Source organism: Trichosurus vulpecula, chromosome 2 (genome assembly GCF_011100635.1).
Source record: "Trichosurus vulpecula isolate mTriVul1 chromosome 2, mTriVul1.pri, whole genome shotgun sequence".
Taxonomy (NCBI): Eukaryota; Metazoa; Chordata; class Mammalia; order Diprotodontia; family Phalangeridae; genus Trichosurus; species Trichosurus vulpecula.
Window position 1 is genome coordinate 268,851,917 of NC_050574.1, and position 24,891 is coordinate 268,876,807.

Consider the following 24,891-nt stretch of genomic DNA (forward strand, 5'->3'; position numbering starts at 1 on the left):
GTCATGATGAGTCAGACATGACTGAAAAACAAATGAATATAAACAATAATCTAAGTGGTAGTTGATAAAGAGCTAGATAGGATAATAGTGCTGGGAACTTCGAAGGAAGAGCAAATTGGAGAGATATTTCAAAGGAAGAAATATAATCTTTGTACCCTCATTACTTAGTACAATGTCCTATATCCACGCTTTAGTGGGTACTTAATGCTTGTTGAATGAATGCACAATCATATTGCTTGCCTTTTTAATGGGTAAGAAAAAGGCTGGAGAGAGGGAGAGAATTTAGAATTCACAATTTTTTTAAAAAGTTAAAAATAAATGAGTGAATGAATAAATAAATTTAATGCATGCATGAATGAATACATCAGACAGTGTCGTACTGCTCAGTTTTTGTACCTGGGATATTTGATGAGGGGAGGGTGGAATTCAAATGGAAAGTCTGAGGGGAAGCTAGGTTGTAGAGCAGATCTGAGTTCAAATGTGACCTCAGACGGTTTCTGTCTCCGGGCTAGTCATTTAACTTCTGTCTGTCTCTGTTTCTTTATCTGTAAAATGGGGTGTTGTATAGCACCTGCCTCCCAGAGTTTTTGAAAGGATCAAATGAGTTAACCTACAGTCATTGTTATTATTATTATTAGGACTGCCTAAAGAAAGAAACCCTAAGAGATGAAAAGCTTTCTACTCTGCTGAAGGCATGGCTGGGTCTAGGGGGAGTAGCAGTTATAATGGGCTTGGGCCAAGGGTGTGACCATTGGGGGTGGACGAGACCGAATAAATAATATTGCTTTAAATATTAATATTAAATAAACAAATGCTTATGGACTGACTGACCTCGCCTTTCTGGGCCTGTTTCCTCAGGTATAAAATGAGGGGGTTGGGTCAGATAATCCATAAGGTCCTCTCTAATCATAAAAATCTATGCCTCTATGATCCCATGCAGCAGGTCAGTGATACATACCACCAGTCCACAGTGAGTCTTCCCATCTTCTGCTGGAGGTCCCTGGAGGTACTTGATAATATTCCTTTGAAGGATGCTCTCATCTTAGATCTCTGATAAAGTCACTGCATCATAAAACTAGACACGCAAGGGACCTCAGAGGCCATATAAGTCAATATTCTCAGTTTACAAATATGGAAACTGAGACCTAGGGAGGTTAAGTGACTGAGGATCATAGGATCATAAAAAAGGAGCTGAAAGGTGTGTTAGAGGCCGGCTAGATAAGGAAACAGGCCCAGAGAGGTTAAGTGACTTGCCTAATGGTACATACGTAGTCAGCATAGAGGTAAGATCCTTCTCAAGGGGCTTGAGATAAACGACTGGAATTAAGGCCTCCCTCTCATTCCATGTCTTCTCCACCATGCCTCCCCAGACTGGGATTTCTGATATACAGTTTGAGCAAGTGAAACTAAACCAACCTTGATACGATTGATTGAGCTGAGGAGGACAATCTTCACATCGAGGCATTTGACTTTCAAAGGAACAAGGGAAGCTAGGTGGTGCCTTGGATACAGCACCACCCTGGAGTCTGGAGGACCTGAGTTCAAATCTGGCTTCAGACACTTGACATTTACTAGCTATGTGACCCTGGGCAAGTAACTTAAACTTGATTGCCTTGCCTCCCACCCCCCCCCCCCCCCCCGCCAAAAAATAATTCATAGGAACAGCAAAAGAGCTTGATGGGGCGGTGCGGGGGAGGGGGTGATGGTATTAAAAGGGACAGCTTTGATAATGATAACCATTTCCATGGTACTTTAAGATTTGCAGTAACTTTCCCAAAAAAATCCCATTAAGGCAGGCATTGACGGTATCATTGTTTTTATTTTACAAACAAGGACACTAAAATTCAGGGATTAACTCTAAGCCACAGGTACTATGCCTCAGAACCGTGAGTCAAACCCAAGTCACAGATTTAGTTCATAGGTTAAGAGCCCGAAAGGACCTTAGAGGCCATCTCATACAAACATCCTAAATTACAGATAAGGAAACTGAGGCCTAGGTTGCTAAAGTGACTTGTCCAGGGTCACACTGCTGACAGGTATCAGAGGCAGGTTTTGAACCCAGGCCCTCCAGTGTCCAAGTCCCATTCTCTATGCACTGTACCATCCTGCCTCTAGGTGATGAAATTTGGGACCATCAGTGAGCCTGGCCTTTGAGTTTCCATTCCCATGAATAGAGTATTGGCTAGACTGAAGAAGACCACTTGGAGTGGAGAGTCGGGAGGCAAGTCCCTGCTTCCCCACCCCCAACTCCAGCGACAAAAGCCACAAAAGTACCAGGAAAGGAAAGTACATGTGATTAGAGCCAAAATAGTAATTTCTGAAATGGTAAAAATAACCCTGAATTCTGAAAGATCCAAAAAAATGGTAATAATCCTTTAATCAGCCACCGACAGGGAGCCCGTCTTTTGGTTCAGACATTTTACCAATTACAACCCACTGGGTCTCCACATGATGCTATCTAAATAATCAAAACGAACTCTTAATACTCATTCACACTGACGGGGGAGAAAGAAAGAACCCCAATCGACATGAGAAATCACCTTTGTTTAAGAAACCTCAGCCTAACAGACCATTATAAATCAAATGACTTCCTCAGCATTTCAACAGCACCAGGCTTGAGAAGAATATGTCCGCACCTTGGGTTGTTGAGAAATTCCAGAGAAGGAACGGATGAGGTGGCTGGTTAGGAAGTTGGAAACCTCCAGAACAGACCAGTATCCTTTCCTTGCCTAAGGAAGGACAGGGAGAACTAAGGGGAAGGGGTCTTTACATATTGCAGCATGGAGCAGTGAGATGATCACTTAATGACTGCTAGATGAATAAGCATTAGACTTAAAGTCATAAGAGGAGCCCAAGAGAAGCCCAATAAGCCTTGCTATGTGGCCTCGTGCATATCTTAAACTCTTTTTCTTTTTTTTTTTGGTGAAGCAATTAGGGTTAAATGACTTGCCCAGGGTCACACAGCTAGTAAGTGTCAAGTGTCTGCTCTGAAGCCAGATTTAAACTCAGGTCCTCCTGAATCCAGGGCCGGTGCTCTATCTGTGCCACCTAGCTGTCCCTATCTTAAACTTTTTGCATCTCAGTTTCCCCATCTGTACGTGGAGATAGTAATATATAGCCTGACCCACAGTAATATTTGATTCCATTCAAAAAGCATTGATTAAGTACATTCTTGGTCCTAGGACCCAAGATCTGGGAGTACAAAGTTCCTGTCCTCATGGAGCCTACATTATTGACTGTCTTTGGCTTTTCTTTGTTTTCCCAGCACTTAGCACAGTGCCTGGAATATAGTAGAAGCTTAATAAATACTTATTGACTGACCGACCACAGGAAATAATATAGATAAAAGTGCTTCATAACATTAAAGCATATATAGGTGTGTGTGTTTTGCCCTCATTACTAATTTTGTCTCTCTTTTTCTTATAATAAAGGGTGCAGAACCCTTTTGGAAAGGCCCAGTTTGGTCTTGTAATTTGAAAGAATTCCTGGACACTAAGACCACTGTGTGAGGCGCCATTCCCGCTTGTTGTAAATCTGTGGCTGTTCTCAAGTCCCTCTGTACCCATGGGGCATAGAACAGATACTGCTGTGGAGCTTCCAGGGGTGGGGAAGGCCCTCTAGGTCTTCAAGTGCAGCCCTTTGACTGAATCCAAACTTCACTGCACAAATCCCCATAATAACAGGATTTGTTCTGTAAAACTTGGACTAGGTCAAAAGGTTGCACCCAAGGACCTAGAAGGCCACAGGTTTCCTACCCCTGCTTTAGCCTGTGAGAACATTTTTGAAGCTGTTCAAAATAATGAAAGGCAAGAAGGTCGCTCCAATCAATCCCTTTCTGTAGGGGCTGCTGGCCTATGGAAGCACAGCTGGTCAAGGTGCAGCAGCCACTTTCTTGGTTCCCATGAAATGCCACCTGCAGCAAGTCTAAGGTGTGTGTGTGTGTGTGTGTGTGTGTGTGTGTGTGTGTGTGTGTGTAAGTGTGTATGTGTATGTATGTGAGACAAATGTATCTCTATATATGGATGTCTACCATTTTTTCCCCACTGGAACCAAAGAATTTCAGGTACAAGCCACTGAAGTCTCTTCCTGCTGGAAGTTTCCCTCAATCTCTGAAATGTTCTTCCCTACGGCCACCATGTTCATACAGTTTGAATTAGATTGTAAGCCTCTGGGAGGTGGGGGTGGGCAAGGACAGGATTGATCATAGTATTTAAAATAGGAAAAGAACTTTAATATCTTCTAGCCTCACAGCCTCATGGTGAAAAAATCAGATCCAGAGACGACAATCAAGGCCATGCACATTAACATCAGAGCTGAGATTCAAATCCAGGTTATCTGACTCCAAATACAGTATTTTTTTTTCACTTATATCATCATGATGATGCATCTACGGGAACCAGAGAGGAGCATACTTCCTGGCAGATGCCAGATTCTTAGTTGGGAGAAAATGGAAGGACTGGTGGTAGTTGGAGAGAGGGGTGGTAGAAGGAAGGTACTAATTCCTAATGACTATGGCACTCAGAGCTGGGCTAAGTGGTAGCCACTGGAGGAACATGACTCAGGTGAAGAGGCACTCTGAGCCTAATCAGCTGCTAGTGAAGAGGAAAGGGCAGGATTAGGGTCAACTCAGCAGTCACTCGTAACTCAGTGAACAAAGAGAACATCGGAAGCAGACTCTGCCCTGGGAGCACAAGAAATCGACCTATACAACACCTATACAATGCTAAGCACTGAGGATACAAAGGTGAAGACAAAGATTGTTCCTGCCCTCAAGGAGCTCATATTCTATTTCAGGATTCTGAACCATATTTGTCTGTCTGTCTGTCTGCCTGTCTCTCTCTCTCTCTCTATCTACATATCTATCCATCCGTCTGTCTATCTATCTATCTATCTATCTATCTACTTATCTATCTATCTATCTACATATATAAATATCTATCCATCTATCTATCCATCCATCCATCCATTCATCCATCTATCTATCTATCTATTGATTGATCGGCCTATTTATCTATCAGTCTGTCTATCCGTTCATCCACCCATCTCTCTCTCTCTCTCTCTGTGTGTGTGTGTGTGTGTGTGTGTGTGTGTCTGTCTGTCTGTCTGTCTGTCTATCTATCTAGAAAACGAGTCTCCCTCTCTCACTCAGGCTGGAAATGCAGTGGCTGTTCACAGACCCAACCCTATTGCTGATCAACATGGAAAGTCTGGGCTCATTCACCTGCCCCCGCCTTGGGCAGCCTGATCACTGCACAGTCACCATACTGAGGTGAGACAATACAGATATCTGGTTAGTATCTCAAAACTCCCAAATAAAACGATCCTACCAGCATTAGTCTCCCTGTAGAAGAGACTACTACAGTCATGTGCTACCCTGGCTTCCTAACCTCTGTGTGTGTGTGTGTGTGTGTGTGTGTGTGTGTGTGTGTGTGAGAGAGAGAGAGAGAGAGAGAGAGAGAGAGAGAGAGAGAGAGAGAGAGAGAGAGACAGAGAGAGACAGAGAGAGAGAGAGAGAGAGAGAGAGAGCAAAACAGAGACAGAAACAGAGAGATGCAGAGAAAGGGACAGAGATGGGGGAGGGGGAGAGACACACAGACAGAGACAGAGAGACCAACACTTTTGGCAGTCTAGTGAAGCCTAGGAATCCTTCTCAGAATAACATTTTTAAATGACTAAATAAAATACATAGAATTACAAAGGAAACTAATCATATTGAAATATAGCTATACACTATATTATAAAAAAAAAGTTCATAGATCCTAGGTTAAAAATCCCTGTTCACTGGGGGTAGTTCCAGGGTCAATCTTGAGGTTTCTAGTGAACATTTAAAGACAGGGGCTCTGAAGGCCTGGATTGGGTTGACCTATAGAGTAGGACTCTTACTTGGGTGGGATCCTTTCTGGCAATGGCCTGAAGCTAGAAGGCCTGATTCTCTTGGGTACAGACAAGGACTTGGACCAGTGAAGCTGAGCATAAAGAGGACAAGGTCACAAAGCTCTATCTGGGGATTGCACCTGGACTTCTCCTAAGGGGCCCATTTGGACAGGAGAGATGGTCAGGAAGATCCCAGGATAATCTCTGCTATGTTGGTTTCACCAATGACCTTCAGGAAGTGTTCAGACTCCTTTTCTTTAAAATGTGCAGCTCAAGGTCGCCTCTTCCAAGGAGTTTTCTCTAATGAATCCCACCCATTCTCCCTGATTTTTCAGAATAATCCCTGTTACAACTTTCCCCACAATCCTCTTCTGTAATCATAATAGTCCATATTAATTAATCAACATGCATTTATTAAACACTTACTATATGCCAGGCCCTAAGCACTATAGATAAAGAAAAGTTAAAAAAAGAGAAAGACAAAACCACAATCCCCTACTCTCAAGGAGCTTATACACACACATTTTCTATACTTGATGTATATCTCTATATAGGGATAGAGCCTGGGCCTTCATTTTATTAATATAGGAAACTCTTAGATAAGGAAATTCTCTCTGCCAATGCAAATCATAGTCTCAGATAGTTGCCTAGGGCACCTAGAGGTTATGTGACTTGCCCAGGATCACACAACCAGTATACTAGGAGCTAGGCTCTAAACCTCTGTCTTCATGGTTTTAAGACCATATTTCTATCCATTATTCCTTGTCTGTTACCATTTATACGCATAGCACACACATTTTAGATTTGACTTTTGATTTCATTGGTATAGGGAAATCCCAGTTCAGAAATACCTTCTTCCAAAGCACATTACAACTTAGTTTAAGAGAGAGAGGCCTGGGGCACTGAGAGGTTAAGGGACTTGGGTAGGGTAATCCAGTCTGTGTATATCAGATTCAGGATGGAACTCAGGTCTTTCTGACTCCAAGGCCAGTTCTATTCATAATTTTTGTCTGCCTCATTCATATGTACATATAGTGTTAAAATGAACAAAATGCCTTCATTGTAATGAGCTCCTTTCTTATGGTTGGTTTTTGTCATTCTACCACCCCGATCTAGAAGGTCTCTGCAAAAAGGAAACATGCCTGATTTTTTCTCTGTATCCCAAGCTCAGAGTGTAAAACTACACTCTGTGTAGCCTCAGTAAAGGCTGGTTAATTCTGTCTTACAGCTGCACAGAAGCTGTTCTATGCTCGTTGTGTCAGAGCACCATGAGGCCAAGGTTACATGTGTAGCTTCCACACTGAGAGGAACCAGTTTTGTCTCAGGCTGCCCATTACCAATAGGTATGCCCCGAGCCTTGACCAATCGCTTCACAAATGTGTGCCTGATGGTCCTAGGAAGAGCAGGTTAGAGTGTGACGAGATGAACAAGCCCACCTCAAGCAAAATTACAGAACCATAGCACGTGAGAACTAGAAGGTATCTTAAAGGTTGCCCAGTCTAAACTTCTAATTTTTATAGGGGAGGAAACTGAGTCACAGAGAGGAAATCTGGCTCATCCAAGCACTTTGGGGAATTAGGGCCAGATCTCCCAATTCTTAGCTCAGGATCCTTTCTATAACATACCACACACCCAGGAGCGTGTTCTCACTCTTTTGTACAATATGTAATTATCCCTCCCATATCGTGACTTTCCTTATAATGGTTTCAATATATTGTGGGTCAGCATAAAAAGTTAAGTGGGAATTTGGGGGGATGACTCATGAAGGCTAGCAGACAATATAGAAAAAGTTTAGAAACTCAGAAATGCATAAAATATATGTAGAGTATCACATAATATCTACATATTTTAATTTTTAGTACTGTAAAACACCCCTAAAAGAAAAAGAAAAAAATTCAGACTTCTTCTCTGGTATGAAGGGAGGGCCAAAAATTTTTACACAGATTTTCCACATTATGGGGGCATCACACTCCTAACCCTTGTGATGTGGACGGGATGACTGTAGTAGAATCTATGGACTTCCTCTAGCCAACCAACCTCCACAGGTCCTCTCTCAAGCAAGATCAAACAGAAAGCATCAAAGACACAGAGAAGGAAGGTGCATGGAAGGTGAATTCTTAAGAGATCATGAAGAAAGGAGACGCCACAAATTCTCTCAGGAACAGGTTCTGTTGTTTAACCTTCTGTGACAGGCAGGAAGTTTTACCTCATGTCTAACCTCTGTCCTTTCTACATCTTGTACTAGGGGCGTGGGGGTAAATGTTTAATAATCAGGCCTCTGATTTTAATTTAATTTGCGTTATTTGTATTTTCTCCATCATTTTCTTAAGCCTAGACAATTAACAATATAATAAATCCAGCCCTGACTGGTAGTTTGCCAATTTCTGACGTGTAAATGCTCACAGGGAAAATTTAATAATCAGGACTAGCCAATTTAAGCTGTCTCCAGCTCACCCAAGTGAGCCATATATTAAACAATGAGGACTTGCCCCCACTTTCGCCAATAGACTGTAAGCTCCTCAAGGGCAGAGACTTTCATTTTACCTTTGTGAGCCTCTGCAGATGGTAAAAACTTGATAAATATTCATCAAATTCAATGGATTTGAATTGAATTTGATTTCTGGCAGCTGTCTACCTTGATCCCTGGAATGGAACTACTTATAGTCAATTACTGATTATTCACAGAGATAGAAGTGAGATAGTCAATCACAGAATCATGGAATCTTGGAGTTGGACAGGATTTTAGAAGTCTCCTGGTGCAATACCTATGCCTCTGCTAAGAATTTCCTTGCAGCCACCAATTGTCTCAGTTGTTGTTGTTCAGTCATTTCAGTCAGGTTCAACTTTTCATGATGCCATTTGGGGTTTTCTTGGCAAAGATACTAGAATCGTTCGTTGTTTCCTTCTCCAGATCATTTTACAGATGAGGAAACTGAGGCAACAGGGTTAAGTGACTTGCCCAGCGTCACACAACTAGTAAGTATCTGAGGCCAGATTTGAACTCAGTAAAATAAGTCTTCCTGCCTCCAGGCCCAGCACTGTATACACTATGGTGCCACCTAATTGCCTCAGTACTGGGTTCCAAAGATTCTCATCATCTGATACAAAGGTTAGTTTGTAGACCCTTGGTTAGTTTATTGCCATTGCCTTTATTGAAGGATGCAGGGAGGGAGCTGAAAGTCTCTAGCTGTTCCTAAGCAGTCATGGATATATTGTTCATGATTTTCCTGCCCTGGTTCCATTCTATTCCAGGAATACCCTTATTTCTCATATGTATGTTTGTGTCTAAATAGGTATACAGCCTGGACATGTCATTTATTTTAATACAGGGAACTACTTGATAAAGAAATTCCCTTTACCAATTCAGGTAGATACCTTCTTTTCAACTTAATCATCTCAGAGAGTTGACTAAAGCACCTAGAGGTTATATGATTTGCCCAGGGTCATACAACCAATATATCTAGGAGTAAGGACTTGAATTTATATCTTCATGGTCCCAAGGCTGGATTTCTATCCATTATTCTTTGTCTGTTTCCATGTGTGTGACAGACCCCACCATGCCCCCTAGCTGACACAAGCTCGGGCCAAGCCATATTGAATTTACCTTGTAGGGTGTGTTTTCTGACCTGGGGTCAAGTATAAGCCAGCTAGGTGGTACAGTGGATAGAGCTCTGGGCCTGGAGTCAGGAAGACCTGAATTCGAATTCTGCCTCACAAGCCTACTAGCTGTGTGACCCGTGGCAAGTCATTTAACCTGTCTGCCTCAGTTTCCACATTTGTAAAATGGAGATAATAGTAGCATTTACCTCCCTATTATTAATTATCATCATTGTTATTCCAAGGGTTGCAGTGATACATACAGGCCTAGAGGAGCCATGAGGGCTGCTGGCCTGGATTTCCTTTCACAACATCCAATGTTAAGTATGAGTCCCCTTTATAGTATTTTGACAAGTGTCCATTACTGAAAAATGCCCTATTCTACTGTTGTATAGTTTTGTTGTGACTGTTATTATTTTCAGTCATTTCAGTTGTGTCTAACTCGTGGTGACCCCATTTGGAGTTTTCTTGGCAGAGATAATAGAGTGGTTTGCTTTTTCCTTCTCCAGCTCATTTTGCAGATAAGAGAACTGAGGCAACCAGGGTTAAGTGACTTGTTCTGGGTCACACAGCTACTAAATGTCTGAAGTTGGATTTGAATTCAGGGTTTCCTGATCCAAGGCCTGGTGCTCTATCCACTGCCCCACCTACCTGGGTAGAGCTGAAATCTGCCTTCCTATAACTTCACAAAGCGGAACCCAGACTCCACCCTTTCCTTATCAGGAAAATAGTATATTACCTGTCTGAGTGCCCTTAATGTTGTCCACTGGCTCCAAAGGGCAATTAGCCCTCCTGCCAAAAGAAGAGTTGGGATGGCCAAAACAGTGACAATAGACTTAAAGAACAGAGGACTCAGCCCCTCACCTGACTTGTAGTCATCAACCTAAATAACCAACTGAAATTCAAGGAGCACTTATTAGGCACGTACTCTATTCAGGGCGTTTTACCTGGCACTAGGGATAAAAAAAAAACAACCTTCCTAGAGGAAATAATGTTGGAATTTGACATTCATTGTGTAATTTATGTTCTGCAGCATAGTATGATAAAGTGCAACGAGCTGGCCAAAATTTGGGCCCTACCATTTATCATTTACTAGCTGTGCGTCCTCGGGTAAATCAATTAGCCTTTCTGGGCCTCAGTTTCCTCATCTGTAAAATGTAGGTTTTGGAGTTCAAATGCTATATGTGTTTGTGTGTGTGTGTGTGTGTGTGTGTGTGTGTACATATATATATATATACACATACACATATACATGTACATACAGATGCATCTATATGATATTCATGTAATCTATATATTTGATATATATGATTTTATAATTCTATCTTCCAAGAATCCTAAAATGTTAGAAGGAAATGAGGTCCAGAGAGAAAAAAAAAACAATTATTTACCCAAGGTCACAAAGTTAGTTAATGACAGACCTGGAAATAAAAACTTCAGTCTTTTGACTCTGGGATGATGCTTTCTCTCCATTATATAATTATATCTATATTGCTCTTAAAATGATTTTAAAATCTCTGAGCTCACGCTTGCTGCCTGACAGCGGCTAGGAGGGAAAGAGGAGAGGAGTAGCTGAGATATAATGTGATATACATAATGCCAATGTGGAAGGTTGACAGGTTACTACAGTTCTGACTAGCACAGAGTCAAAGAATGTAACCCACTGGTGGGGAGGAGGTGGGCACAGAGTGGAAGCTTTGGCCAGTAAAGCGCCTTGCCAGTGAGCTTACCTGTCGGAAGCCATTCTTTGTGAACTGCAGGATTTTAAGGGCATAGTTGGACCTCTGGCCTTTGCTGTTGAATTCAATGTGGCCGGTGAGACCTTCCAATTCTACCTGTCCAAGAGAGAGTGAGTTACAGCACCAAAGTGGTTCGGTGTTTCCACTGACCTAGAGCGTACACTAGGAGAGAGAGAATGACTTCCCTTTTCCCACCTTTCCTCCCCATCCTCCCTTTCCTCTAATGTATTCCTGTCCATCCTTCTGAGACAAACTTAAATCCTATTTTCCCTTTGAAGTCTTTCCTTATCTCTCAAGGAAGTAACAATCTTCCTTGCTCCCCTCCCCTTAGACTTCACGACGCACATTGTTTTGTACCCAATTAATTTATCATGTAATATATTATATTATATTTATCTTTGCAGCAAAGGCAAGGACCGTAGTTGATTTAAGCCTTGAGTCTTCCCCAGTGCCCAGCACATAATAAATGCTTAATAAATGTTGAATAAATGTTGTATTTAATGAACACTGGAGAGGTAAAAGCTGTCAAGATCTGTCTTCCTGTCTCCATTTAAGAGTTTTGGGATAGTGTAAATGTAACTCCTGTGAATCAGTGTTATTTATTTTTAATCCATTTGAAGGGTAATATGAATGATTTAAGGAGCAAACCTCTCTACCAATACTTAAACTCATATCTCTGTCCATTTTCAAACTGAAGGGAGGCTAGAATTCTACCCTTTGCCCTCTGCACCCCTGTACCCACCTTCTTCAACTTCAATAATTGTTTAGATGCGTCATCTAGAACACCTCTCCTTCCCTCTATGTCATCTCTTCACAAAGTCATCCCTTTTGTAATAACCCCACAAAAGATCAAAGGACCACATGCCTCCAGTACGTATAAAATCAGGCTAACCCTAAGGGAAACTAGGTTGAGGCCATGTGAGAATGTTAACAAAAGGTTGGAGATACATGTATGTTTATGTGTATCTATGTATATGTGTGTATGTATACACACATATGTGCATATAAACACATTTATAGATGTATCTCCAACCTTTTATTAACATTTGACATTCTTACATGTGTATACATATATGTATATTATATACACATGTATATATATACACACACATATATATATATCTAGCATTTTGTTAATATTTTTGCATGGCCTCCAAATTGTATGCGCGTGTATGTGTGTGTGTATGTCTGTGCATGTACATAAATATCCATTTCTCCATTTTCCCCAAGACTACTGAGAACTGTCTTTCTTGAGGGCTATGGATGTTCTTGGCTATCATTTGTAACCTTGGGCTTACTCAGAAGGGCGAAGGAAAATTCAATGAGGTTCTGTGGCTGTTTGAGCCAGTATGCTAGCTGAGGAATGATAAGGTCAAAAGACTAGGATACATGCTGAATTGGGTAATGGTGTCCCTTCCCATCTCAGCCTCAACCATCATTTTTCTGGTTCCAGAATACTCAGATTCAGGTATTGAATCTGAGTGGGACTTATAACACTGGTATTGGGGGACAGGGCTAATTTTATTGAGCTTAAATTTTATACATCAAAAGAGATAATATATGTAAAGTGTTTTGCAAATATTAAAGTGCTAAATGAATAGTAGTTATTATTCCTTATTATTATTATATGGCTATTTTCTATTGAGAGACACAAATTGACCTATAGTTTATGCCAAGTGCATAACAATGAACCAGATTATGATAGCGGGTAGTGAGTGTGTGTGTGTATAAGTGACACTCTCATCTTTGACCTGACTGCCCCCTCCCCACCTTATCTGGTTAGCCCAGGGATGTAAGCAATCATCAGACTCTCTAGCCAGGCCCTTCAATCTCTTCTCACCATTCTCAGGTAGTTCATGAGGCTGGTGCCATGCTGCCAGATCTGTGCTGAGCCACAAGACAGGGGCTTCACACCAATCTCCTGACTTCGGTTCAGCTCTTGAACTGCGGTCACAACAGTGTAGACAGCATCAAATAGCAGGGCTGAGGAGAGCTGGGGATGTGGGGATGGATGGAAAGTCAGAGGTTGAAGGGAGAAAGGGAAAGAGGGGATGAAGAGAAAAGGAAAGAAAGAGAGGGAGCAGGGGGAAAGAGAGTGACAGTGAGAGAAAAGGAAGGAAAGGATGGAAGAAAGAAGATGAGATAGAGAAAAAGAAAGTTGAAAAGTAAAAGAAAGGAAGTGAGAGAAGCAGGATGGAAGGAAATAAAAAAGAGAAGAAATAGAAATAACAGGAGGGAGTGGGGGAGGAGAGAGAGAGAGAAAGAGAGAGAGAGAGAGAGAGAGAGAGAGAGAGAGAGAGAGAGAGAGTAAGAGAGAGATGAGAGGAAATAAGGGAATTAGAGAATGTCTATCAGTGAAAGAAAATAAATTCATCCCTAAAGCCCCATCGTAGGCTACCAGATGATTTCTCATTGTTCCATGCTAATGAACTTTAAAACCAGCAAAGCTGACCTGCACAAGGCCTTCACTTTCATCTCTGGTACTGACTTCCTCCCTGGTCCCTGGACTACCCAAGGAGATACCCACCAGCCCTTTCCTTTATATTCATTTAACCCTGGTATGTTATTTTCTTTATTTGTTCTAGGAAATGAGAATATCCAGTGAATTTTGAGGAGAAAGGGATACCCAGGTTAGTGAAGGAGGATTTTTATTTATCTTTGACACTCATTAAAGCTTAGCTCAGAACTGCTGAAATTTATGTAAATACTCTAGATATTTGAGGCTTAGTCAACCAGTCATTCAACTATACTGATTAAGTCTTTCTGTGTGCAAAGCTCAGTATTATGTGGTGTTTGTCAGTGGATAGTAGATGGGGAATAAAGGATTAGTAGGAAAATGCAGAGGAAATCTAGGCACAAATCATGTTTTCTGAAAGCTTAAAATGACTAAGTTATATTTTAAAAGACATAAATATATTTATAAAGGTATATATATAAACAAGAATGAATCAACATAGGGCAAGTAACACATATGTCCAACAGGGTAAGTCTTATATATAGGCAGAATACATAGCTGTACACATGGTATCTTTTCCCCATTCATGTTTCTAAACTGTTTCAAGAAAGCATCATTTGTAATTTCCAACTGACCAAATATTGCACAGTGTATTTCCCACAATGATATTACTTTGAGAGACTACCAAAAAACTCCTTTCTTAAGCCCAAAACATCTCCTCCACTGGTGCCTGAAATTTCAACATAACAATTGATTTTTTGGATTAAGCATTGCACAAAGTTGTCTCTTTAAAAAGCATACCCTGTTAAAAAAATAAGCAGATCTGACAAGGGGTAACAAAGTATATCAACAAAATATATGCTTCTATAGAAATACACTAACTTCGGGGTGGAAGTATGGCGCATTAGAGTGAGAATAAAAAAAAAACCCAGAAATGCTATCATTGTGGAACCATACTCTAGATATCCAAGTTAGACAGAGGTTATGGATGATTATTCTCTGAAACTAATTTGGTACAGAGGCAAGATGCTGAGTGAGTCCAACTATTTAACATAATGGATGTCTCTTTCTGCTATAAGCTGAATAACTGATCAATTCCAAACTTTCCTTAATAACATTTTCATGGCCTAGAGAATAGATGAAGGCCTAATTTTGATGAACGAGGCCACCTAACTTCCCGAGTTGTGCTGAGGATAAAATGAGATGTTTGCAAATCTTAAAACATTATACAAATGGTGTCATGATTATTATCAAGGGAAAAAACTCACTAGCAATTAGAGCGAACTGAGTGCAGAATGGGCTGCTTCAGAATGTGGCGGGTTCCCCTCATGGAGGCCATTGACCAAAGGCCGAATGATCACTTTTTAGGTATATTGTAGTAGGAATTCTTTGTCCAGGTAAGGGTTGTACTGGATGGTCTCTGAGGTCCTTTCTATTTCTGAAATTCAGTGACTTCTTCCTTACAGGAGAGCCTGGGCCATGGATTTTTCTGTCACGAAACTCATATCACTTATTGCTGTGCCATTTATCTGTCATCCTTATGGCATTTCTGGTATTGCTATCCTATACTGGCATTTAACTATTCATGTGTCTCTGTCTTCTCTTCCCAACTAGCCTATAATCCCCTTGAAGGCAGGAGCTATGATATATATCATCTCCTATAGAACCAAGCATAGGTGCTCAGCAACTCAATTAGTATCTGTTTGAATGAGTGAGTAAACAAATGCAGGGATTGGGTCTTTGGAATGGGTAGGGAAGGTTAAAAAAGGGGAAAAGAAGAGTAAGCTGAAAGTACACTGAATACCTGTTATGTAAAAGGCATAATCTTTTATAGTCTGAAAGAGGGGTGATTACCCTAATATAAACTAAAAGGTAATCAGTGCAGAGTATATTGAGAGATTTGATGAATAAGGGAAGGCAAGGGGATCCCAGATATAAACTTCACTTGATTCATAATTTTGCCCAACAATAGGAGCCAGGATAAACCACCCTTAAATCAACTTTAAGAAATGTATTCCAGATTAAAACAACAAAAGAAATTTGATCTGTCTATGAATGAGGAGAGCTAAAACTAGTCTGACTTTGCCACACCATCTGGGTAAAGATAATGCAGAGGATTCAATCTTCTTCTCATCCATCTACAATATCCCTAGAAAAGAACATTGTAGCAGTGGGGAGCTAAGCTGTATCCTTCCTCTGTTTGCATCTGAGGAGCTGTTAGTTCCAGTATCCTGCCCCAGAAGAAGCTGCAGTTATGAGGTCAAGGCAGGTAAGACACTGAGATTCATGAGCCTCTGCTGGAATTTGCTCTGTTCTCCTTCATATCTCTTAATATACTTTGCACTGATTACCTTCTAATTTGTATTAGGGCAATCACTCCCCTTTTGGACTATAAGATCCATAGGTCAGGGAAGAGGCACTTTATTTATCTTGGTATCACGTGTAGAACATTGTGCCTTGCACATAATAGGTATTCAGCATACCTTCATTCAAATGACATGCAGTAAACACTTGGAGTGCATTCAAATCCTGCCTCGGACATTTACTGGCTGAGCCACCATGGGCTTCTTTGGACCTTACTTTCCTCATCTATAAAATGAGGAGGTTGAACTTGATGACTTCCAGGGTCCCTTCCAGCTCTAAATGTATGATGCCTTAATCCTAAATATGCTTACAGTGCACAGACACCTGTTCTGGGCACTGGGGAAGAAAGATACAAAGTTCAATCAGACATAGTCCATGTGCTTATGGAGAGGCCCCTCTTTCAGGGAGAGGGTGTGGGAGCACTTGACCTATGATTTTACCAGCTAAGAAAGGTCTTGGTGAGGAACTTCCTCTACCCATGCAGACCTTCACCTTCTCTGCAATTTACTGTCTTAGAGAGCTGTCTGGACACTGAGAAATTAAGTAACTTGCCCAGGGTAACACAGCCAGGATGGATTAGAAGCAGGTTTTGAAATCAAGTTTTCCTGACTCCAGAGGAAGATCGTTATCCCCCAGCCTATGCTGCTTCTCACTGTCTCCTAAAGGAATAAGATGGCAAACATGGAACTTGAATACAAGATAATACACGATAGGTGCCCTAAAAAGTCTTTGGATGATATGAGGGAGAAGGTCAATATTGATGGGGAGAATAGGAAGGGCTTCATGGAGAAGGTAACATTTAATCTGAGCTTTAAAGATGGTTAAGATGTCATCAGGTGAATGCTTGTTGCAGTGAATTAAATTCTACTGCCAGGGCTCTGTGTAAAACTCTTTGGTCTTCTCTGTTGAGCCAGCCAGCTAGCCTCCTCAAGCTTCTCTGCCGTCTTCTCCCATCCATCAATTTCAGCTTATTCCTCTCCATCCCTTTACCTTGCCCTTTTGCATCTTTGGTTCTCCCTTCATCTGACATGGGGCTCTCTCACTCTCTCACTTGATGCTTCTCAAAGCTGCTACATCTGTCTGTGTCTGCTTTACATAATCCTTTCTCCCCTGAGCAAATATCTCTCTTTTATTAATGGTCTGCTCAACTTGACTACCAGCAAGATTTAAAAGAATCAAAATGTGGCTGGCTTAGCATACCAAGGTTACTCAGGATTTAATTCTGAGTTTCTACTCATCATTTAATATCTAACTCAAATGTCACCTTCTCCAAGAAGCCCTCCATTATTTCCCAGTGTCAGACTTCCCTCTCAAGAATCATATAGCACTTGGTTTTACAATTTCTAATGTACTTATCATGGATTATTGTGCATTATAGTCACCTCTGGAAGAGTCATTTCTAAGTTCAGTAAGGGGAAGGATTCATAAGGGCAAGGATTCCACCTTATCTGAACTTTGTATCCCACCCCAAAGGTACACAAATGGCCTACACACAATAGGCATGTAATACATTTTGGCTTAATTTAACTCCGCCTGCACTCCAGTTATCATCCTCATTTCCCTGGCAACTTCGGACTCCACCCATACCCACACTCTGCTGTCCAGTGGGGACTCCCTTCCCTCTCCAGCTTCCCTTTATAAGTTCTCTTTCTCCTTTAGGATGTAGGATTCTTGAAGTCAGGGACTGTCTTACTCGCTTATAATTGTATCCCCATGTATAGCACAGTGCTTGGTATATAAGAAGTCCTTAATAAATGCTGTCTGTCTGTCTGTCTCTATCTATTGATCTACAGGGTGTCCCTAAAGTATGGACACATAGGCAAAAATGCATATTTTGAAATATTTGGATATTAACAGACCTTAGCCCCCTTGACTTCTTTTTCTGGGGTATGCTAAAGGAGAAGGTGTATTCAATGAAAATCACAGATGCAACACACTTGATTGAATGCACAGAGTGAATGTGATAAAATTGCTGGCAATGTGGAGTTATTGCATCGAGTTCACGTGAATCTTGCAAAGCGCACCAACCTTTGCATCACAAATGATGGAAATTATATTGAAGATGTTACTTGTTAATTTTCCAATTAAATGAAATGTTTTGAAAATTTCATTCATTTCATTTCTTGAAACTATGCATTTTTGCCTATATGTCCAGACTTTAGGATCGCCCTGTATCTATCTATCTATCTATCTATCTATCTATCTATCTATCTATCTATCTATCTATCTATCCATCCATCCCCCCCCCCTCTTTCTTTCTCTCTTAGTGCTATTGCAACAGCACCATGAGAATGACTTCCTTCTTTTAGCCAGGGTTTCATAGAATCTTGGATTTGGAAGTGACCTTCAGCAATCATCTAGTCCAACCCCACTGCAAGTGCAGGAATCCTCTCTTACATCCTTGATAAGTTCCTTTGGCTTGGCTGTTGCACTACACACTTTCAATTAATATCTATCCCTTCTTCCTCTCTACTTTCAATGGTCTGTTTATTTTTAGACTCTTACAATTAATGTTAGACTTTCCAGGGACTGTAGGGATCAGTGATGGCCACCTCCCCCATTCTTCCCTTCTTCCCTCACATTCATTTCCCAGATGAGGAGGGCATAGAAGTGAAGGTCTATTTCAGTTCTAAACACTGAAATCCAAAGTGAGTTGGCCAACATCATTTGCCTAATTAATGGTGGGGCAAAGATCAGAACTAAAATCGCTTGACTCCCAGTGCTCTTTCGGTTATGCCTTGTTGCCCATTTTGAGACCATTATCTGTCATTTTAGGTTTCCCTATATCTACAACAAGGCTTTAAATCTCAGTAAGTATTTGGATGGGGGAGGGGAATAGAACTTAGTGAATTGTCATCTCCTTACTGGTCTCATCAAAAATAGTTGCTCAAAGGCTCCAAGCCTTTCTAGCTGTGTATAGTGGGAGAGAAATTCTTGACCTTGGAAAGGCAGAGTGGCAAAGTGACTTGAAGCCTAGCCAGACCTCAGTTCAAATCCCACCTCAAACACTTATTAGCTCAGCAAGTCACTTAGCCTTTGTCAGCTTCAGTTTCCTCATCTGTGAAATGGGGATGATAATAGCACCCACCACAAAGAATTGTTAAAAAGATTAAATGAAGTAATTTATGTAAAATACCTGGTAAATCTTAAAGTGCTATAGAAGTATCAGCTCTAATTATTATTGGTGCAACCGATAGAAAGGGTGGGTTTTGGATTCAGAAAGGCCTGTGTTCAAATCCAACCTTGATGTACATTGGTTGTGTGACCCTAAGCAAGCCAATTAGCTTGTCAGAGCCCCAGATTATAAATTGGAAAATACTGAACTTCATTAGTAGAGAAAGTTCTTCAACAATAGCTCCTTACGCTGATGAAATCATAGGTCCATACAAGATGATAGATGATTAATTATTTGAGCAATCCACTCCACTCCGGTGGGTTCAGATAAATTGCTTGGCCTTTTAGCCCTTTTAGTTCCTTTCTCTTCCACATGTCCAGCTGGCTTGATCAGATTCATATGGAGGACAAGATAGGGTTAAGGGAAAGAGAGAAAAGGGGCAGGAATTCTGGCATCATAGATCCATTAATTCCTCCAGGACACTCAATCTGAGCACTCCTTTCATTAAGGCCACCCTTCTCCCTAAGAAGCCCTATGTAGGATGGTCACATTTGAGGTCCTGTAGGTTAATCTCCCCAAATCTTTTCCTACTTCCCACCACCAAGCTCCACAGTCCTTTCTACCACATAATTCCACCCAGGATTAGCTTTTCTTGGCTACCGATGTCTTATGAACAAGGGGTCAAGATGCTTAGAACTCATCTGCCATTTCTGTTATTTTATTTTCTCTCATAACAGAATGGGATCTTGGTGGGTGAGGGGATTCCCCAAAAGTACATGTCTCCTCTTTTTACTTGGGAAAAATCACTAGATGTGGAGACAGATTACTTGGGCTTGAATCCTACTTCTCTACCTTACATGTTCTATGACCCTGGGAAATTCAAATAACCTCTCTGGACATCTGTTTTATCACCTGGAAAAATGAAGAGGTTTTACCTAGGGCTCTAAATCTACAATCCTATGACGCTAGGATCTTTCTTGGAGGAGAGACTCTCCTAGGACATCGATCAACCTTCACTTGTCTTCTTGCATTAGGCATCTAGTGTAGTAGGTGGTAATATTCTATGACTTGGGTACCTTTCCTTAGCCACTTGGTTCTTTTCTCTAAGGCCCCAGTGCTCTTCTAGACTCCAGTTACTCTTCCCATTCCTTTCAGCCCCACTGTTAAGAGATCCCTGAATGGCTTGGACTGGGCTCATCAGGGCAAGGTAAGGGGACAAAGGCAGGACAAGGAGTTGTTCTTTCCATTCCCCTCTGAGGACTCAGACTCTACTTCTCAATGAATCCTCTCTGAACTTGATTCTTAGTCTTTGCTTCTATTTATCTTCCTGTTGCCCAAACTCCCTTCCCCTCACCCAATTTCACCTCTGCTAGAAGAAGAGTCTCTAATTTCTTTGCCTCATCAAGTTTTCCCATCTACTTTCAAATCTCCATCCTGAAACATCCTTTTTGCTCTTCTAATTGCTTTTCCCCTCTGCTATTATTTACTAATTTAGCTCTGGAAAGCATTTGGGGCTACAGTCAGGATGAAAGCAACTCTGCTGAATCACATCATACTGTACATTTCTCAGTTCACAGTCCGTATGGCCTCTGCCTCTCTCCCTCTCCCTCTCCCTCTCTCTCTCTCTCTCTTCTCTCTCTCTCTCTCTCTCTCTCCCTCTCTCTCTCTCTCTCTCTCTCTCTCTCTCTCTCTCTCTCTCTCTCTCTCTCCCTCCCTCTCTCTCTCTCTCTCTCTCTCTCTCTCTCTCTCTCAGTTCCTCTGTCTCTCTCTCACTCTCGCTCTTGCTCTTTCACTCTCGCTCTCTCTTTCTGTTTCTCTGTCTCTGTCTCTCCTCCTCTCCCCCAGTCCATTCTCTCCCTAGTCTATCTGCTCCCCTTCTCTCTCTCCCCTCTTTCCCTTGTCTTTTTTATTCGTGCTTTTTCTTTCTTTGTTTCTTTCTTTCTGTCTCCTCATCCCTCTGTTTTCCCCTCTTGTCTTGGTTTCTCTTCAAATTATAAATTTTTTCAGCTGGTTGAACCCTCATTTAAAATCATTTCCTCTCTCTTCTCACTGAAATATTAGTTGGCAGGGAATCTCTGGTTCTCAGATTTTTATATTTTCATTTTGGTTCCTCATTGTTATTTTCTTTTGATCTGTTTGTAAATTGTTTAGCGGCATGAGAGACACTGTATAAATTAAGTTTCGTTGCATGTGATTTGGAAGAAGTGTTTGAGATGATGTCTTTTCCTGAAATAGCAACATAGTTGGGCCCCCAACCCTCCACCACCCACTTTCCAAGCCAACTGAGATGCCGGTATCCTCTTGGGGCTGGGTGAAGCTTTAACCTCAAACTGCTGTCAACTGTAACTTTGCCCCCAAAGATAATACCAGGAGTGGAGGACCATTAAAATCCTGTGAAATAGACTTTACAATCTGGATTTTATTCAATGAAATAAACACTTAATTACGAACATCTGTTTTAGCCTAAATTCTAATTACTTAATCTAGCCATCTGTAATTTTAATGATTTTCCACGATTTTCTTTCTTTGCAACGTGATTAATGAGAATGACATGTGAACAAGTGGTTCTACTCCTCTAGTCAGTCACAGGACTTTTTCTCACCCGTACCCCCATCATTTCCCTTTCAATGCAGAAACATTGAGTTTTTGCCATTTGCCAGCAGCTGCCTGGCAGGTACAGCTAGTGGGTGACATGATGCTCAGAGCCAAGTCATTTCTGTTGTTTTGTTTCAGCTTGGCCACTAACTCTCCTGCCTCTTAGAAGATAGCACCTATGTTTGTATAGGGATCCACCTGCTACACTGTAAACTTGGTGCAGTGGAGATCAGGGAAGAGGGAAAGAGGAGAAGATGGAGAGAGGGAGAGAAAATTAGAGGGAGGGAGAAAGAAGGAGAAGGAGAAAATAAGGAAAAAGGAATGATGTAGAAAGAGAAATAAGGAGAAGGGAATGATGGAGGGAGAGAAAATAAGAAGAGAGGAGCAAGAGGAAGGAACATAAAAGAAAAGGGAGACAGGGAGAGGGAAGAAAGGAAAAAGGGAAAGAAGAAAGAATAAAATAGAAGAAAGAAGGGGAAGAGAGAGAAGGAAAGAAGAAAAGGGAGAATGAGAGAAAGAAAAAAGAGAATGAAAGAAGAAAAGGGAAAGATGAAGGGAAGAGAAAAGAGAATAGGAAAGAAGGGGATATTTAAAGAGGGAAAAAATGGGAGAGAAGAGGAAGGGAGAAGCAAGAAGGCAGATGGGTGGGTGGGAGAACTCCTCCAAGCAAGGGGATGCTTTCTCTTCTGAAGGCAGGGTAGAGGAAGGCAATTCAAGGTCGTTCCCCCATTGGGGCTGTTCTGTCTTTCTTTGTGCTCTTTAGCAGCACTGTCACATAAAAGGACTTCCAGAACACAACAAGGCAGGTGGGGAGACGTGCTGCTCTTCAGTAAGGTCATTGCCACAGCGAGAGGCTCAGTGAGAGGCTTGTGGCTGTTGTCATTGCTGTTGCGACTGTTTCTTCTCACTTTCCCAAGGCAAGATATGTATCCACCCTCTCTCCTTCCCAAGAAGGGCTACGGCAAAGTGAAAGAGCCCCTTGGACCCGGGAAACAGGAGATTGTGATTCTAGCCCAGGCTCTGTCACTGCCTTGCCACGTGGACTTGGAAATATGACTTAATGTCATCTCAATGTCCTCATTTTAAAACAGAAGTAACTCACCCTTTCTCATTTCATAAGGATTCTGTAGGAATAAAAGTTCCAAGGGAAAGCATGCTGGCCTGGGACACAGGAGACTTGAATTCTGGTCTTGGTCCTCCTACTAACTTGCAGTATAACTTTGGAGAAATTAATTTTTAACTTCTCTGGGCTTCAGTTTCCTCATTTGAGGTTGTATTTGGGTCCTTTTCAAGTGTATGATTATAAATATAAGTGTTCTGAATGAAATGACTTGGACATTTTTTGGTCTCATATCTAATATACCCAATATCGTACATAGGAAATCAAACTATAAAACCTTCACAGCCTTTTAGACAAAGGATATAATTAGCACTCATTTCATAGGCAATAGAATCAAGGGAACTTATATCTAAAGCCAATGTGAGAATCAATGTCAGACCTGGAATTAGATGCCTGGCTCAGGCTCCCTTCTTCCAAGCAGTCCATGGAATGAGTTAAGAAAAAATCTTTATCAATATTTAGACAGTTCTGAGATATCCTGGTGTCTTTGTATACCACAACCAACTCAACCTTTGGGTCTGATTAGATTATGGGATGATTACAGAACATTGCTGTTAGCTTCAGATATCCTTTCTTAGCTCCTTTTGGATGCTTATGGCTGACAGGACATCCTCGAATAAATAGCTCATTTAAAAAATGGTTAGCAGAGCTGCATTTCTAAGCCTTGGAGAAAACATAGCCTCCTATCCTTCCTCCTCTTCCATTCAGATGAAACTTGTTCTTTACCATTACTGTGATCTTTGATTACTTGATCTACCCCATTGTCCCAGTCCATCTCTATTCTTTGTCTTCAATTGCCTCCATGCCCAAGCTTGAAGCCACATTCTAGCACTTTATTATTTTATAAGCCACCACTCTAGAATTCCTTCTAACCTTCTACCATTCCTCACCTACAGATCCTTATCCCTGCACGCATTCTACTACAACCAACACACTATAGGATTACATATTTATAGATAGAAGGGACCTAAGAAGTTATATAGTCCAACCCACTGATACGATAATGTCCATACTCAGAGTCCCCCACCCCACCCGCCCCGCAAAGGAGGGGGTACCTTTTAATATTGATTCATTGGGGCCAAAACTTAGTCATTACAATTTTGCAGCATTGAATTTTGATTGCTTTGTTGTTGTCCTGGTTTTGCTTATTTCATTTTGCGTTGGTTCATATAAATCTTGCATGTTTCTTTGTATTCACAGTATTCATTGCTTCTCATAAATGAGATAATATGTATAAAGCACTTTGGAAACCTTAAAGCACTATACAGGATCATAGATCTAGAATTAAAAGGGAATGTGGAGTCAACCTTCTCATTTTACACATAAGCAAACTGAGGAATTAAGTGAGTTGCACAAGGTCATACTGGCAATAGGCTCGGGTGGGTTACAAACATTAGCTAGTATTAGTATTATTTCTATGATCCTTATCCCAGGCCGCTACTAAACATCACTGGAGGAAGTCACGAAATTGAGCTGATTTTGCCTGCTATAGATTCATGGTGCATAACTAAACTGAGTTCTGATTGATGCTTAACATCCTTTCTTTTATTGACTCCCCATTATTCCCCACAACAACTATTCCAAACCTTTTTCTCTCTGTTCACTGTCCCTACTGAACTGCCAGTCTTCAAATTTATATCAAATGACTTAAACTACTTCATTGAGAAGATTGAGGTCATTTGAAAGAAGATCCTCTCATCTTCTCCTCCTCCTTCCTTTAAAATTTCATGGCAAAGTTATCTCACTTTTCTCCAGTCACAGAGGAAAAGGAAGGGCTAGTCACTGTTAAAACGAGTCCCTCTTTCTCAGCCCATAATCCCATTCCCTTCAATCCTCCTCTAGCAATCATACTCTTTCTCTCATGCTTCTTTGCCCTCTCCCTTACCAGTGGCTCCTTCCTGCTTCCTAATTGCCAGTGGCCCTCCACATGTCATCACCCTATATCATAGTATGCCCTTCAGCCAAACTGGACTATTCTCCACTTCCTGAACACACCCTTCAACAGCCTAACTTCATAATTTTCCCCTATACC

At 41.3% G+C, this 24,891-nt stretch overlaps 1 protein-coding gene across 1 annotated transcript in view; it reads right to left on the bottom strand.

Moving 5' to 3' along the window:
- GRIK4 (glutamate ionotropic receptor kainate type subunit 4) overlaps positions 1-24,891 on the bottom strand; it is a 457,202-nt gene that overhangs the window by 190,917 nt on the left and 241,394 nt on the right. Inside the window, exons 8-9 of the mRNA XM_036745295.1 lie at positions 13,051-13,203; positions 11,202-11,306 (exon numbers count right to left, since the gene is read on the bottom strand). Of these exons, the coding sequence (XP_036601190.1) occupies positions 11,202-11,306; positions 13,051-13,203 (258 nt within the window). The remainder of the gene's footprint in view (positions 1-11,201; positions 11,307-13,050; positions 13,204-24,891) is intronic.